Below are 12,685 nucleotides of genomic sequence, written 5' to 3'. Positions count from 1 at the left end.
TGGTCCAGATCCCTATTACCTTGCACCCTGCTCCCCTGATGATGCTCCCTCTCTGGGCATCAGTCCAAGCCTCGGGTATCCAGCCGGTACCTCCGCTCCGCTCTCCAAATAAGTGAGAGACGGTACGTACATATTATTCCACCATGTCTAAGCCCGGCAGGCTATTGCATGCCTCAACCATGTTCACTAACACCCCACACCGGTACGTATACACTGCCTTACCTCACTCAGTCGCTAGTCAGCATGGGCCTGCAAGCCCACTACCAAGCCCATACGTAGGTTGTGCAGCTAAGAACCTGCTCGATGCGCATTTAGTCTTCCATATAAGCCGCCGTCCCTCCGACGTTTGCCACCTTCAGACCTTGCTTCAACAAATCTACAATATCTTTCTCAATAAACACATCATGCTGTTAAACCGACCCGCCACTACGCAACCTCTTCAGCAACAACGCTTTTATCGTAACCAGCCACAGCCACACCACCAGCCCCAAGGCCACCACTTCTACCCTCACCCACTTGACTTCGACAACGACACCAACCCAGACGACTCGACAAACGACATAAACATTTCGAGTATATCTTCCTCGCCCCTCTCGACTCAGTCGTTCACGTCCCAGCACTATTCACTCGGGGCTCACCCGTCCTCCTCGTGTGCCAACTTTGACTCCTCTCATCTTGCTGTCCCAAGAAAAGTGGCGCCCGTCTCTGCAGTTTTTGACGACTCACCTGTAAGCGTCGACTTGAGCAATCCCAGCCAACTTCCACACGACCTGATGCAGTCCGACGCCTGGGTTCTTGCAAACCAGTACAATACCAAGCCCATCGGTCGATTCTCCCACCAACGGGAGTCATCGCTGTCGTCACTGGGTTCCGCTGGTCCTGCATCGCCCTTCAGCCACAACACATCGAACCCCCAGATTGCAGTCACTGATTCTACTCCCGACGGCCTTTACGACATGCAAACTCAGGACAGCCACTCGTTCTATCAGTTGGCCAAGGCCATGCCATCTCACGACAACGTTTACCCCAATTACAACGGTCTTGCCGCGATACCGTCTGACATGAGTGGGTATACATCGGCGCTTAATATTCAGAGGCCTAGGTCCGATCGCAGCGGCCTTTTGCCTGCACCCGAGCTTTCCGTGGCAGGCAGCAGCAGGTCACACCCAAATTCGGTGGCAAGCTCGGTAGCTGGTGACTCACCCGCAACGCCGTCCGCAGGCGATCACGAAGATGATAGAAGACGCAAAGCTGGTACGCTACCCCGTCCTATTCTTCCCAATTTCCGTATCTCAGCTCACACTTTTTGAACGATGCAGTTTTCAGCAGCGTGCCCAAGTTGGACCGCACAATGACAGACATCTATAACGACGAGCTCTACAGCCCCAACTTCACTATTACATCAGCGTCGCCGGCTCACAGTCAAATGGCAATGTCACCAAACAACGACGTCTTTGCTCAACGGCTGAACGCTGCCAATAATCAACACCTCAGCGCTGCGCAATCCCCAGCCTCAAGTGGTTCTCGAGACCGATCACCGTTTCGCCAAGGCTCGCCACTGGCGCCTGTCGCGAATCATGAGTTTGGTGCAAATCTGGCAGGATCTCGCCTGAGATTCAATTCTGCACACCAAATGAGGGAGCAGAAGAAGGCTGAGAGGGATGCGCAGATCTTGAGACAGCAACTATCCATGAAGTCTGAACCGGAGACGCCCAAAACGATATCGCCTAAAGACGCTATGCTGGAGTTCCATGATGCGGAGGGGGATGATTCCTTCCCGTTGTTTCCCTCTCAGGATGCAGCGGACTTTGATGATCTCGCCAAGTCGGCGGTTCCCCAAGACCACAGTAGCACATACGTGAGAACGCCTGTGCCAAGTGCCGCTGCTTTCCCGTACGTGGCGATGCAATTCCCCAATGGCGTCCAGATACCCCAACAATATCCTTTCATTGCACATTCTCAACAGTCACACGAGCAAACACCGCGCTTGAGCTCAGCCGAGTCCAGTTCTGGAACGTCTGAAGGAACATCCAATTCGACCGGCGGCCCCTTGGTTAAGCCAGCTGGCGCCGCCGCCGATGGTGGCACATACACCTGTACCTATCACGGCTGTACGCTGCGTTTCGAGACGCCTGCACTGCTGCAAAAGCACAAGCGGGAGGGCCATAGGCAAACGCAAACTCTCGGCGGTCCTCGAAGACCTGATGCCAGCATTGTCCCCACACCAAACAGCTTGCTTAACAGCCAGGCGGGCCCACACCGATGTGATCGGATCAATCCTAGTACTGGTAAACCATGCCATACCATCTTTTCCAGACCTTACGACCTCACCCGCCACGAAGACACAATTCACAACGCGCGAAAACAGAAAGTCCGTTGCAACTTGTGCACGGAAGAAAAGACCTTCAGCCGTGCGGACGCCCTCACAAGACATTACCGCGTCTGCCATCCCGATGTCGAATTTCCTGGGAAACACCGCAGACGTGGACAGCAGTCATGAGCGGATGGTTGCGGCGCACGCCTACACACTTGCTATGGTCATTTGAGGTGCAGCAACTGCAAAAGTACCTGCGCGACAATGGACGATTGACAGGGCAACTTTGTGGATACGGAACTCGATGCTCGACACGTCGTCACGAACCCCAAAGCATGCGAGATGATGTTGGCAACGTTCTGCCAATCCCAACGTCGAGACAATTTCGGATGTTGTTACCAAGGATTGTCCCCGAAGCTGTTGGAATGAGCGGGGTTGGTGGACACTACGGTGGAGATTCAGGGTCCTCACACTGCAGCAAGGGTCGCACACTATGACATCATAATGGTCTGTGCAGAACGACCCTGACGATCTGGATGTTCCACAATGACATCATCCACATGGACAATCCTGCGCCTATCCATGCGACCCTGCTGGCCCGAACTCCCACCTCCGCTCGACGACATCATCACCAGGCTTGGCATGATCATTTGTCTACGCTAAGAACCTTTGTCTCACTTGCGAGGCGTCATGAGCAAGGGCATCATTACATCCTGCTTGGATGTGGATCCCATGGTTCCGTCAGCGATCATCCGCACCCAATTGGCATTCCCTCAGCGGTCGCACGCTTTGCCATCGCGTGCGTATCACACTCTTTTTCTCTTTTCTCATTGTTGCAGCACAATGTATGATAGTACGGAAGTGAGATGGATTAAGCTCAGAAAACTGTGTGCTCAATTTCTCTCACGGGTCATTGATCGAGTCTTTAAGTTGTACATTATCTCGCATTTCCTTCTTGACTGGCCTGGATCTCGGTTCTTCACAGCGTCACCGTCATGCGTAACGGCTTTATGTATAATATACTACTCAACATTAGATGACATGTACTAGACAAAATTACAAGGAGCGTTATTACACATTAGCTTTTATGGCAGGGCGGGGAATATATGTCTTGGGGGCAGATGACAATATAGAGTACGATTATTGCAAACCGTTTTGTACACGACGCACATTTGTATTGCTGCAAACCATTTAGACTGAATGAATAGAACAGCAGTATCGTAACGACATCCGAGTCTGCCGAGCATGGCGGTTGTGTGGTAACTGACCCAAACTCAAACGGAAAGGAATGTCGGTACGCGCGCATGATTTGCTGTCTTCGCCAATTTGAACGCACCATGCGTGCCAACGGGTTCAATATTCCATCTGGTTCTACTCTACTGTCTAGTATGAATCGTTGTCAAACCGAAATACCACAAATCCCGCGTACTTTGTCTCCTCCATCTGCCAGGCCAGTAGACGAAGACATAGCGGCTCTGCTTTTACCGGAGAAACTATTCCTTCTGTGAATCTTCCATTCACCACCGTCATGCCTCGGTCTTGCTTGATTCACCAAGTACGGCTTCCCGAGCGGTTTCATACTGGGGAACGATATCGGTCCATCTCTGGAACTATAATCAGAGTCAGTCTAGGCCTTCATCTCAATCATCATTGCCACACTGAGATAGGAGCATGCGTACCTGATACCATCCCTGGGCTGCGAGTACTTCAAGGCCTGGAATAGTCGTCCATCCAGCATCTTCGGCAAGTTGCATCAACGGGGTATGGCGAGGCTGATACGCCATTTCGAGAAGAACGCGAGTCACATCACCTACGTTCTCGTGGCGAAGCACTGCCATGAGTGTCTCTCGAAGCGACGGGTCAACTGGCTTGTCAGCGGGGATCGTGCTGACTACAACAGTAGGTGACGATGCCAGCATGGGTACTTGGTCAGCACTTTTCAGTGCTTCGATGCGGAACTCAGGAGGGAATGAGGCTTTGAGGGTCTCAAGGCCGTTGGTATTGCGCGCAAGTGCGTAAATGGGCCCGAAGCCTAGCGAGTGCAAGGCGAAAATGGCCGCTCTCGTCGTCCCACCAGAACCAATTACCATGGCAGCATGTTGGGCCCCCGAGGATGAGCGAGCAGTCGTTCCCTCCGATTGAAGAGCGTAAACCATCCCCAACCAGTCAGTATTATCGCCGACAAGTTTGGCTCCATCCTGGCCGCTGCCAGACACGGGGATGATGGTATTGACAGCTCCAATAACCCGAGCAGCTTCCGAAACCTCGTCAATTTCGTTCATGATGTCTAGCTTAAGAGGAATTGTGACCGATGCGCCGCCGAAATCTGGAGCGCGAATGATGTCACGTAGATCGGCGGCGACATCGGTCTCCTTCCGCCAATACTTGTGCGGTAGACCGACCAGGTCGAAAAGTGAGTTATGCAGTGCGGGAGATCTCGACGCTGAGATAGGTTTGCCAAACAGGTAGAAAGACTTGGGGTCGATGCCCCCTAGGAGCGACAACGCCTTCCGTATCTTGGCGGCCGATAGTTGCCCCGGAGCGGCCTTGAAGGGCAAGTCGGGATGCGAAACTGGGGTGAGACAGCCATTCAGAACACGGCTCAATTTGCCGGCACTCCCCATATTGAGCGCAATAATGGGCGTCCTGTGGGAAGCAAGCATCTCCGACTTGAAGCGTGCCAAGTCGTAATTATCCTCAAGGCTTTGGGCAGTGCCAACCAACTTGATAACGTCTCCCCATTGAAGAGCTTTGTTGTAGAACGGAGTCCAAGAGCCGTTTTTCCAGGAAAGGGTACCGTGGGGATCATGGTGTGACGCGATTATGCGGGAACGTCCCTTCCTTTCCACCAGGGCCTGGATAACCTTCTCTGGAAGGGTCATCTCAACGTCAATGAACTCCACGCCCATGCGGCTAGCCTTTTGGTACAACTCAAGACCTTGATCAAACGCATCATCCGGGAATTTGCCTCCCTGAGCCATTGTTCGCAGGGTAAAGATGATGGGCACATCGGCGACGGATCTGAGAAGTGCCACTTGATGAGCTACGAATTCTGGGGAGTAGTCCTGCAGCAAGTCGGCGCGAAGCTCCACCGCATCTGACCCGACAATGACAGTCGGGATCAGAGCCAAAGATGATGCGACTTCCGGCACGGTAAGTGAGACAAAGAAGCTGAGGTCCTTAGACAATGCCCGTGTCACCTGACTGCTCTCGCCACACAAGGCCATGACGAAACGACGGAAGTCCAACGGAGGCTCGCGGGTAGCCACGGTGCCAGGAGGATGAGGGCTGAAGTATTCGAAATTGCTGCACTCATCGAAGAAAGGCTTACGGCGATAGTAAACATCCTCGATGTCTTCTCTGTAAGCCGGCCTTGTCTTGTCCAAAAGAAGGTAATCGACAACTTCCTTGGTGTTGCGGTGAACCAACAGAACGATGCCTCCATTCTGGCGGTGAGCGACAAGAAGTTTGCGAGCCTCGGGAGTCTCTACAATGCCACCACCGCAAGAGAAGATGCGACCGTGCCCCTGCTTCTCCATGACGTCCCGGAGAAGATCCACTTCGTCTTTTCTGAACCCCTCCCAACCCCTGGAGCCCCTGATCATTTCAGGAATGGTCATACCAGCACGTCCCTCTAACTCTTCATCAAGGTCGATGAAGGCTCTCTTCAACGTATCAGCCATCCATCGGCCTGCGGTAGTCTTACCGGCACCACGCATGCCAATGATGAACACCGACTTGTTTTTGTGAGAATTGATGTGAGAGACAATCGGTTCTGTCTTGGGATGTTGATCGACACCGTCCAATCTGACGTTGAAGTACTGGGACATAGTATCCCACCAACCTGGCCATGTCTTGCCAGTGCAGTCTCTCTCAAGGATAGTCACCGGCGTTGGCGACACAGTCGATAACACACTGAAACTCATGGCAACGCGGTGATCGTCGTAGCAGAACACACCTTCCGTAGGCTCCTGGAGCTTCTGGTAGGACCGCCCAGTAATAATGATGCCGTCGTCAAACTCATCGGTCTCAACGCCAAACTTGGCTAACTGTTCACGCATGGCCCCAATGCGATTGCACTCCTTGACGCGCTGGTTGGCGATTCCACTGATCTTGGTGGTTCCAGAGGCCACAGCAGCGAGAACAGACGCCGTGAGGAAGGCATCGGTCATTGGCTCCATGTCAACGTGCTCGACTGCCTTGAGGGTACCAATTGCCGGTCCCGTGACAGTGGTGGAGGTGCCAGTTTGCTCAACTGCGCAACCCATAGGTTTGAGCACGTCAACGGCGAAGCGAGAGTCTCCCTGCAGCGACTCTGAGCCAATGTTAGGTACGGTGCAGGTGGTTCCAGTGATCGCGGCGATGGCCAGAGGATAAGTTGCGGAGCTCGCGTCGCTCTCGACGACGTACTCGGCCGGGTTCTGGTAGACTGCTCTCGGAATGTGATAGGTGTTGGGTTCCTCGCTCGATCTGATCACATCAACGCCAAAAGTCCGCATCATCGCGATGGTCATGTCGATGTAGGGCTGAGAAATTGGCTTTCCGCCTACAAGCCGTAACGTAACGGGGCTTTTGGCGTACGGGGCAGCCATGAGAATGGATGAAACGTATTGCGACGATATTGTAGCTGCCAGTTCAATGACGCCGCCTTCGAATCCGCCAGCGGCATCGACTTGCAATGGAAGGCTCTTTTCCCGGCCCAAGTATTTTATCCCCAAACCGTTGGCTCGTAGGGCGTCGACAAGAGGTCCGATCGGGCGAACCTTCATGCGGGCGTTCCCAGTCAGTACTGTTGACGAAACGTCTGAAGGGTTACACAAGGCCACAACAGTAGTTAGGAAACGAGACGCAGTGCCGGCATTGCCCAAGTATAGTGCTTCTTTGCTGGCATTGAGCTTGCCGCCCTTGCCCTCCACAGCCAGAACTTCGCCTGCCTCTTCCCAGACATAGGTTGCACCGCCGAGCTTGGAAATAGCAGACAGCATATACTCAGTGTCATCAGAATGCAGCAAGTTTTTGATACGGCAAGTCCCCTGGCCCAGAGCAGCGAGAACGAGAGCGCGGTTCGAGATGCTCTTGGAGCCAGGAGGGGTCACCGTGGTATTGTGAGATTGAGGTACGCCAGGGAATACGCGGGTCGCCGGTGACAGGACAACCCTTATAGCACTATCCTCAACCACGCTGGCCTTCTGCTCGTAGGTTTTACCGATAGCCGACAACAGCACGATCTTCTTGTTTGCTCCATCATTCTTCTTGTCCACGGCCATTTTGTCCAATAGAACGTCCACTGGACACTTCTTACCCGCTGTCAACTTCACGATCCGCTTGTCGTGTAGAGTGGTGGGCAGATCGTAGCTAGCAATGCACTTGATCAGCCGGGCCACTGCGCCAGGCCGAAGGACGCCGAGGAAGCGAGCCAACTCGGCCTCTTTGACCATGCCAATGGCGACAGCTTCGCCGTGTAGGAGTTGAGGAGTAAGCAAAGCCTCAAAGGCATGTCCGATAGAATGTCCAAAGTTGAGCAAGTTGCGAAGACCTCCTTCTCTTTCGTCGCTGGAAACCACTTGGGCTTTGACTCGGGCAGAGCCCAGCACAATCCGCTTAAGTATATCTCGGATGGGTGCAAGCCTTTGCGAAGGCTCGGCATTCGACTTGATTGTGGTGAGGATGATGGATGCGTTGGCTTCAAGTGCTGCGAACTCGTTCTCGTCCCAGATCGCGGCGGTTTTGATGACCTCAGCCATGCCGTTGATGAACTCTCGTTTCGGCAATGTCTCGAGAAATGCTAGGTCAATGTAGATTCGGAAAGGTTGCCAGAAAGCCCCAATGAGATTCTTTCCCATAGGCGTGTCAATCGCAGTCTTGCCACCGATAGATGAGTCAACCATTGAGAGCAAAGTCGTCGGCACCTGGACAAATCGAATGCCGCGCATGAAAGTTGCCGCAACATAGCCTATCATGTCTCCAATCACTCCACCCCCAAGCGCAATGATGACCGTGTCTCTTGTGCATTTTTGCGACAGCATCCAATCCTCGATGGCAGCTTTCGTTTGGCGGCTCTTCGAAACCTCTCCCGGCGGGATGGCGTAGGTGAGCAACCGCGTAGTCGCCGGGGAAGCCGCATTGAAAACCTTTTGGAACGATGGTACGTAAGTGTCGAAGAGGTTTGTGTCGGTGATCAAGACATATGTTGACGTCTTGAGGTTCTGGAGTAGGTCATGAGTCACAAAATCGAGCCAGATGCCGTGGTCGACGATGATGTCGTCTTTGCCTAGGATGGTTATGCGGGTAGGGTTTGACCCCGATCCCGAGCCATTGACCAGTCCCATGATCAAAAGCAAGTGCGACGTGTTCACACTGGGCTTTGGTGCATCGATTCGTGACGGTCAATTCTTTGCGCTGTTAGTTGAGAAATCGAAAGCTGACGATGGCGTAGGTATGAATTATTTTTCTGGGGAACATGAAGAGGGGGTGGGGCAGCCGACGCGCCTGTAGCGGAGCCCTGAAAAGTATGACTCTTATCTGGTCACAATTGGCTGGGGGATTGTCTAACGTCCGCCCCCATTTTTCATTACTTCAGGGGGGGTTGAGCTGCCCGTGCAGCCTCGCAGCACAAGGCTAGGGGGCTTACACAGGTAATATATCCAGCTGTATTATAAATAATAGGAGGGGTTAGAGTTCTTAGAATTTTTAGTAATTTTAATTTCGAAGTAAGAGGTTAAATAGGCGTTTATATAAGTATTAAGCGTTATTATTAAAGGAAATGGCTTATATAAATAAAAAGAAGTTTGGTTAGTTTATAGGAAAAATAGAAAAATAAAAGTATTTATATGTTTATATAGTTTTTATATTTTCAGATAATTTAAACCTAATAAAAAGTATCATAAAAAAGTAGTTAGAATTAAGAGGATAATATAGTTAGAGTTTATATTAAATAAAGACTAAATCTTAGCTTACTTTGAGTAGCTAAATAATTACTACTAATTACTAAAAATAAGCCTCTTTTTAAAAAATAGCTCATAAAATCCTAGTAAAGGTTTAAAGTACTATAAATCTAAAAACTACTAAGTACCCCCTAAGAGGAGATTTTAAGTAAAAGTAAATATTACTAGCGCTATAAAAAGATGTAAAGCTAAGATTACTAATACTAGTATAACTAGTAAAGCTATACCTAATAATCAAACAATCATCCTTATTACTATTAATCACATATTAATATAACGAAAAGGAATAAAGTAACCATAACGTTATCTAACTAAAACAAAAAGCACACTCGTATAAATTACCTATTATAGTAATTCCTCCGATTAGCCAAAACGAATAAAAACTATATATTAGGTTAGTTACTATAAAACGTATATATCAACGGAATAATAATTCCCTAAAAGTTAATAATACAGTTATTATTGACTAAAGTTAATATTAAGTTAAGATTTGAAACCAAAACAACGGAAACTAATAATCCGTAACAAACTAATAAACTATAACTATAAGAATACTATGGATCTAGAATACCCGAATCGGAATAAATAAAGCCGTAGTAATTAACCTTATAGTAAGGTGTTTATAGTTAAGTACCTATTATAGTAACTACTTAATTAAGTAATTACCTAACTAAGTAAAGGTTTGCGAGGAAAAAATGTATTATATATACGATGGACTTTTCCACTTAGAACAGATTTTGAGGAAGCAAGCAATTCAACAGTTTTATCTATTCAACTACTACTACCTATTACTATTATTCACTACTATTATTAGTATTATTTCTTTTATATTAGTAATAACTATTTATACTAGTTATAAATGGTTATTATTGAATACGAGGAATTTTATTATAATAATCAACAAAACGAAAAGTTTCCCCCTTTAATTATATTAAATACTACCCCTACTCTTAATAACATTACCTCCATTATACACGCTTTTACAGGTTATGAGCCCAGGGGTTTTGATTCCTGGGAATACGACAAAGTACCTGATTATATCACTTATTTTCACTTAATACCCGATTTAAACCTATCAAAAAAGGAGGATTTCGAATTTTATTATACCACAGAACCTGGTATTAATGAAATCCTATATCAGGAATTAAAAGAGTATCTTTTAAGAACTTTTATTCCTATTTTTTAAGTCTTAAAGGGACTATTTATCTAGAAGTAGATAACCTTTTAATAAACCTATTCCCGGTTTTTATTAAAATATAATTCCTATTATAAAAGATCTTTATCTTTTATGTTAAAGGAATATATAGATTTATAAGCATCTATCAGTCTTATAATTCTTTAAAAATACGCATCTATCAGTCGTATCTTAATCTACTTATATGAAATTAAGTAGGTTTGTTTTATTTTAGTATAAATAATAATAAATATATTATTGTTAATATTAAAAAATGGACTCTCCTAATAATAAGTCCCTTTCTATTCCTAAGCTTAAGGGTAGTATAAACTATACTACTTGGGCAGTTAGGATGCAGGCTTGTCTAATTACTAAAGATTTAAGCCACGCTATTATAAAAAATCCTATTAATGATAATAGTGATAATAATAGTGATAATTCTGATGTAGAGGATAAAACTCCTACTATTAAGGAAACAAAAAAAAAGGCTTTTAGCCTAATATTATTATATATTGAAGATGGTCCTCTTATACAAATCCAACACGCAGAAACTGCTAAATCTGCGTGGGACATATTAAAGGAAACCTATAATCCTAAAGGATTTACTTCAAATAATCTATTATTTCAGGATTTCCTAAATAATAAGTTATTCAATTATAATAATATTGAAGAATATATTAATAAGGTTAAAGAAATATCTAATGAGCTAGAAGCTCGAAAATTAGATATTCCTAAAGACCTATTATTAGCCTGGATTTTAAATGGGCTTAATAATGATATATTCGAGGGTTTTATATCTAATATTACCCAACACCTTAGAAATAAATCAGATTCTTATACTATAACTACTTTAATTAGTAGTATTATAGATGAATCTAAGAGAATTAATTCTAAGGAAGAAGAAACAAAAATACTAGTTACTAATTATAAAACTTATAAAAAAGGGCAACATTATGAAAACAATAATAACCCTAATAATAAGTCTTATAAAGTAACTAAGGGCAAAAACAGCTGGAAAAAGACTAAAGGATTATGGTGTAATAACTGCAAAGTTACTAGCCATAATACTAATAAGTGCTTTTACTTAAATCCAGCCTTAGCCCCTGAAAATTGGGATATCCATCTCTAAAGATCCTAATAATAAAATCAATAATAGCCCACCAAATAGGGCTCTTATTATTGGAGACTTTAATACTAAAGCCTCTATATCAGATTCTAACTCAGAATCTAATAAAACTAATAATTATGATGATAATTCATCTAATTATTCAGAAGACTTTGATACAGCTATCGAGGTAAATTCCCCTATTAATATACTTAATACTACTATAACTAATAAAAATAATAGTAGTAATATTAAGGAAAATAAGGATATATACATATATAATTTTGTATTAGATACGGCTGCAGAAGCACATATCATAACTAATAAAAATTATTTTATATCCTTAAAACCTTGTGATAAACAAGTAAGCTGGGGAAAAGCAAAAACAACTACGATTAAATTACATGGAGACTGTTATATTAAATTTATAGATACTAATACTAAATTACTCCTTAAAAACTGTCTATACATGCCTCAAATTGGTATTAATCTAATAAGTCAGGGAGTTCTTAGTACTCATAATAATATAACTACTCCCTTTACCAAAAACTACGCTTTTATTAAAAGAAATAATGAACTTTTAACTAAAGCTAGTAAAAAGAGAAATTTATATTATTTACCTATTAAAGTATTAAAAAATAATACTAATAATATAAATATACTAAATACTCTAACCAATGAAATGCTTATTCATAATAGGTTAGGACATATAAGTACTAACCACTTAAATAAACTAAATAATAGTACCATAGGTTTAAACCTACCTTTTAAACCTAATAATTTCACTACATGTGAAATTTGTATTAAATCTAACCTAACTAATAAAATAAATAAAATATCTAATAAGGATAGGACTACTAAATACTTAGAAAAAGTCCATAGCGATCTATGTGGCCCTATAAGACCTAAAACCTATAATAATCAAAGATATTTTATAACTTTTCTAGATAATTATACTAAATATCTAGAAATTAAATTATTAGTTACTAAGGATGAAGCTTTTGAAGCTTTTAAGCTATTAAAATTAATAGCTGAGGCAAATAGCCCTAATAATGAAAAAATAACTATTTTAAGTACTGATAATGGTACTGAATACGTTAATAGTAGGTTTACAGCTAAATTAGCTGATTCTGCTATAATACATCAAA

At 45.1% G+C, this 12,685-nt stretch overlaps 2 protein-coding genes across 2 annotated transcripts; one reads left to right on the top strand and one right to left on the bottom strand.

Moving 5' to 3' along the window:
- Positions 1 to 404: 404 nt before the first annotated feature.
- Positions 405 to 2,500, top strand: RPN4 (Transcriptional regulator RPN4; the record flags this gene model as incomplete). Its single annotated transcript, XM_037318424.1, has 2 exons — positions 405 to 1,254; positions 1,320 to 2,500. 2 exons carry the CDS (start codon positions 405 to 407, stop codon positions 2,498 to 2,500), a joined length of 2,031 nt encoding a protein of 676 aa, XP_037184265.1.
- Positions 2,501 to 3,840: 1,340 nt separating this feature from the next.
- Positions 3,841 to 8,643, bottom strand: CGCA056_v003166 (Pentafunctional AROM polypeptide; the record flags this gene model as incomplete). The annotated part of the gene is made up of 2 exons (XM_037318423.1): positions 3,841 to 3,924; positions 3,994 to 8,643. The coding sequence occupies 2 exons, from the start codon at positions 8,641 to 8,643 to the stop codon at positions 3,841 to 3,843; spliced, it is 4,734 nt and encodes a 1,577-aa protein (XP_037184266.1).
- Positions 8,644 to 12,685: the final 4,042 nt, after the last annotated feature.

Source organism: Colletotrichum aenigma, assembly GCF_013390185.1.
Source record: "Colletotrichum aenigma strain Cg56 chromosome Unknown KSG_Cg56_contig02, whole genome shotgun sequence".
Taxonomy (NCBI): Eukaryota; Fungi; Ascomycota; class Sordariomycetes; order Glomerellales; family Glomerellaceae; genus Colletotrichum; species Colletotrichum aenigma.
The sequence above is the reverse complement of the archived record's forward strand: the minus strand, read 5'-3'. Positions and strand labels throughout refer to the sequence as shown.